Source organism: Apium graveolens, chromosome 10 (assembly GCF_009905375.1).
Source record: "Apium graveolens cultivar Ventura chromosome 10, ASM990537v1, whole genome shotgun sequence".
Taxonomy (NCBI): Eukaryota; Viridiplantae; Streptophyta; class Magnoliopsida; order Apiales; family Apiaceae; genus Apium; species Apium graveolens.
This window is the reverse complement of record NC_133656.1, coordinates 199,873,102-199,878,389: the sequence shown is the minus strand read 5'-3', so window position 1 is coordinate 199,878,389 and position 5,288 is coordinate 199,873,102. Positions and strand designations below refer to the sequence as shown.

Here is a 5,288-nt window from a genome sequence, read left to right as displayed (position 1 = left end):
TAAAAAGCAAAAACTAACCTCCTGGTTGAACAATATTCTCGGGTTGAAGTCTCTTATTACGAAATTGTTCCATTCTTTCAAGCAAAATGACATCAAATCTCCTTACAATTCATAATATTAATTCTACTTTAGTCAAAACTCAGTAAATCGGGTAAGATCAGAAATTACAAACAAATAAAATAAATTACAAATTAAAAGACGAAGAAGGTAAATTTTAAAGATTATAAAAATATGTAATATCAAAACTTTCCTAATTTATTATCGGGCATTTATGATGTTCTGGGCATTCAATAATAGAGGAGGTATATTTATTATGCAACCTAACATTAAATAACTTGTATGTTCAATCATTGAAACATTAAACACGGACTTGATTGTTAAATCATTAAAACATTAAACAATACCAGATGATTTGAGAGTCAAATTAACACAACAGCAGATCTGAGAATTAAATTAACAAAGGAAAATTGAAGGGGAAAACTCATACCCTAGGAAATCGCCGGAAAAGTTTAGAAGCAGAAGAGGAAGGGTACGAAAGGCGGGTAAAAACTAAAAGTAAGTATTGAAGTATTGATATTGATTTTGATTTCAAATTTGAACTTCAGATTTGACTAAAGCTACAGAAAACACTCCTAAGGCCTTCAATGACTGGGATAAACAGTAGAGAAACCGGGTAGTGTTATCAACCAAGAACAAAGAACCGGGAGTGGAGGAAAGAAGAGGATAATTGAAGTGTGGTAACCGGAAGCACAGGTAAATGGCAGTGTATGCTTTTCAAAGAAATATAAGTTAGTAAGGAGAAGTAAGGTGATAAGGCTGAGTTAAAATTGTTATTACAGAGGTGTGAGGAGGGTATTAAAGTAATAAGCTGTGTAATAAGCCTTCAGGCTTTATATATTAAAGGATTAGCGAACGCCCGATTGATGCTCTAATAGCCCATTATAAAAAAAACATATAAACACGTTAATGCTGTATTCCAGAGTTTGAAAATGGAGAGAAAAGAAGAGAATGAATAATTTTAAATTTTTTCCATCCAAGACGTGTTTGACGAGAGAAGAAATACAACATAAAAGAAAGATACATAGATATTTTTCACCTTGTATTCAACACGTAAGTCAAATTTGAGTTTAAACATTTTTTTAGCCAAATTAGAAACTTAGAATCATCGTGATAATCTATCATGAAACTCGCAAATATGAGCTCTCATAAATTTTACGGAACTCTATTTTACGCGTACTATGATAAAATTTTCAACGTAGTACAATTACTTCCCTTAAATTCGGACTCATATAATTATAGACAAAGGAGGTCGTTAGAATATAAATAAGTGATTTAATGTGTGTTGCGATGAAATTCAGCGATATAATACAGAGTGAAATTATATATTAAAGAAGGACTATATTATAGAGGTGTACGTGGTTCGGATTGGATCGGTTTTTGAATAAAAGTCGAACCAAACCGCGAAGAGCGGTTTTAGAAAATTGTCATCTGCAACCGCAAATGTGGTTGCGGTTAACCGCGTCAATTGCGGTTGCGAATTTGCGGTTATTGCGGATCGGTTTGCGGTTCAACCACTTATTTTAAAATAATTAATAATTTGCAAAAAAATAAATTCGGAATATTAATAAATTGAAATTTAAGTTACGTGATAAATTACATTTAAAAATAAAATATAAATTAATGCTCCGTGTGGAGCAAGAATATTAAAAACATACAAAAATGTGGAGGCGGAGAGACGAGAAAAAAGAAAAGATAAATGTAAATGTGTATACTTATTAATTTATACGATATCAACTACATTTTTGGAAATATATTTTATAATAAATATATGTTGCGGTTGCGATTTTACGATTTTTAAATATTTAAAACCGCATCCAAATCGCGAATGAATGGTTTTAAAATTTAAATCCACAATTCGCGTTTTGCGATTATTCGCAAATACGGTTTGGTTGCGAGCGATTGAGCGGTTGGATGCGGTCAAACAGTTTATCTTTACACCCCTATTCCATTATAAATGCACACACCTCAAGAAGGTGGCCCGTACAGCAAGTCGTACCAGAGAGGACCGAATCTCTCTAATCAAGGGGAGCTACTCAAGCCAAGTTCTCTCTAATTACGGATCAAGAAACACCCTTTAATTATAACAAGTTGATCATGCTTAAACCTTTTCATGGGGATCTTCCAAAAAATCACCACTTCTAAGGATTCTCATCGAACTCTGCTTCATTTGTATCTGACATTATTTTACTAAACTATTTCTTGATAACTGTTAAATTTAGTATATTTCTTATATGAGAATTAGGGGAATCCATGTGCGCCGTGTTCAGAATATTTATTTATGATAATTTATTTAGGGCTTTGCCAGGTTGTTTTGCATTTATATCGCTGTAGCGTGGCCATGTCGCCATGTTTCGAGTACTTTGTATTTTTGCTATAAAATATATGTAGATAATTAAATATTATCATTCCCAATATTTCATTTTGTAGTTTAATTTTAAGTTGGAACTTTTTGGCCTCCCAACACCTTAGTTTGTACTCGAGTACACTTTACAAGCCTCCATAATTCAGCACAGAATGTTAATTTGTTTAATGCATACATTTCCCATGACTAAATTATTATTAACCCTTTTAATATTAATATTAGATTAATATTTACACTCGTTCCCTGCAAAAAAGAAAAATATTTATGCTCGTTAAGAATCGAAACCATAAAAATACATTAACAAAAATACATTAACTTTTGTAGACTAATTATATATAGAGAGGATGTAAAAAGATACAATAAAGCATTTTTTAAAATTTTAGCATACATATTTTAATGTTATTCTTTTATTCAGCAACTGGAATTAATTGTTGTAGATAATCGATAATACAAATGTTGTATTCTTTTGAAAAATTAATGTAGAATTGTAGCAATCATGACCCAGCTTAATCAAACTATACATTTAAACTATTTTCCAATTTTTAATACTAATTAAGCTGTACATAAATTAAAGTATTAAACTAAAAGTCCCTATATTTCCTCTGAATGCTAGCCAACCAGATGCCTCATTGCTTAAATGTACATTGACTTCACTGTTATCCACATCCTTGTGATGAAACATTGAAAGTGCACCCCCCACGTTATTTGTAGTATATCACAAGAAAAAAATGATTTTCCCTCCTCAAAATTATAATTTGTAAGCTGTTTGTTTTTGTTGTAATATTAGTGTAGGTGCTTCTAAACTGATCATGCCTCTTCAAAATTTATGCAGATGTGCATAAATTAGCCTGGACCCTGGTTATAGAAAAAAGGATTCTCTTATATTTATATAGGTCAGAACTTGCAAAGCAAAAAAAAGAAGTCATCAGATCGAATATATTCAGTGGCAACAACCAGGTCAATGATTGAATGAAAGTAAGATGAAGCGGCGGAATAAGTAATTGGTTGGATCATGTTGAAATGGAATCCAGATGTACAATCAATCAGAGATGGTGAAGACGTGTTTAAGTGTAAGAGGGATGCACGGCATATATATCTACTTCATGAATTGTATTGTTAATTATGCCTCCTGAGTTATAGCCCGTCACTTAAATGCGGTTTACCTTGGTTCACGTGATTTGCAGGCTATTGCGTGAGTCCGTAGGGTTTACCCAGTGCGCACCCGAAGGGTAGCGGCTGCGGGTTACCTACGATAAAAAAAACATTATGTCTTCATGTGCTAATCTCAAATTAGCTAATTAACTAATGTTAAAATTCTAATTTAATTATTTCTTAATTTCAATTATTACATTATGCTTAAATTCATAAATTTAGAGAAAGTCATGATCATGTGTCTTGGTTCCTCTGCAAAGAGTGTAAATAATTATTTGAGATCATGCACAAAATTTGTACTAATACAAATCTATACTTAGAGTTTGGCCTAAAGCCAAAATTAGTCAGATCTTGAATAAGATTTGTGTCGATAAATATTCATTTTCGATTTTGACGGGTAAAGAAAAGAGGACATTTATACCACTGTTGCAGGACATTCGTTTAATCGTGATCATCTCGTGAAGAAAATGATATGTGTATGAAACATGGCTAGACTTCCCAAGTTTATTAGAAAGTGGAAAATTACATACAAATTGAGGATGATACAAATGAACTTTTCTCGCTAGAAACACCCTCACACCCTCTACAACCGGAAACTGATTATTATCTAATAAAAACATACGTGATATTCCGATATCTGCAAACAGAAATTACATGCAGCAGCTTGCCGGAAACATATCAAGAGGATCTAAGTATATATAAAGGTAAAATATATCCACAAAACCAAAATCACCCTCAACATACAGTACTCCTCACATAAAAAAAATAAGCAAAAAAAATAAAAAAAAAACACTCAAGAAGACAATTTTTCCTACACCGGAAAAATGAATTTAATCTTCATGAATGCTTTCTAGTTGAGGCAACCATACACCACTCTTACTACTACTCCTCCGATCACGTCTCGAAGCCTTCTTTTCCGATGCAACATTTTTTTGGCAAGCCTCCGATACCACAACAACATCAATGTTATCGATCTTTTTTGGTTTTCTGGAGGAAATTGTTTTAGGGTTTTTGTGATATCTCTTCTTTTCAGGAAAAGAGGAAGATGGTATCAAAAAGTAAATGCTTCCTCTCTTGAGCTCCGTCTCCGGTGACAAAATCAAGATTTTCCGGACAACGCCTTGAGAGCTAGGTTTACTCAAGACATGATTAGGGTTGTTGCTTAAAATCTCGCCGGCGGTGACAGGACGTGTGATTTCTTCAACATGGCCATTTAAATGTACTATTCTGATTAAATCTAAGGCTCCGCATGGAAGAACACAAGCCAAACAACACCTTAAGCTGTTTCCCATCTCTTCTCACTATAAAGATTTATTGAAAGTTATGTAAATAACTCTTGTGCTTTAATATCTGTATGATCTTTGTGGTGGATTTGAATTGTGTAAGGGACGGGGAAAGTACTATTATATATAGAAGGACTTCTTATCTTAACTGTCCTCGCAAACTATCCGGTTATTTTAATTAAATACTACTACCTCTTGTACATGTCTTTAATTACATATCGACAATACAATTCATTTTAAATTTTGAAATAAGATCAATTCTACTCGCTTTGGAGTGTAAAAATTTATATTTCATTTAATTATACTTAAAAAGATTAGGTTGTAGAGCATAAAAAATTAACAATCAACTTATTTACTAAGTGTGTATTTATATATAATTTTAGAAATTAGAAGATAGATAGTCAAACTTAATCATTGAATTTAAGGTGAAT

General features: G+C 32.3%; 1 protein-coding gene across 1 annotated transcript; it reads right to left on the bottom strand.

Moving 5' to 3' along the window:
* Positions 1-4,047: 4,047 nt before the first annotated feature.
* LOC141692596 (uncharacterized) lies at positions 4,048-4,982 on the bottom strand. Its single transcript, XM_074497488.1, has one exon. The coding sequence runs from the start codon at positions 4,864-4,866 to the stop codon at positions 4,405-4,407; it is 462 nt and encodes a 153-aa protein (XP_074353589.1). The 5' UTR covers positions 4,867-4,982; the 3' UTR covers positions 4,048-4,404.
* Between the last annotated feature and the right edge of the window lie 306 nt (positions 4,983-5,288).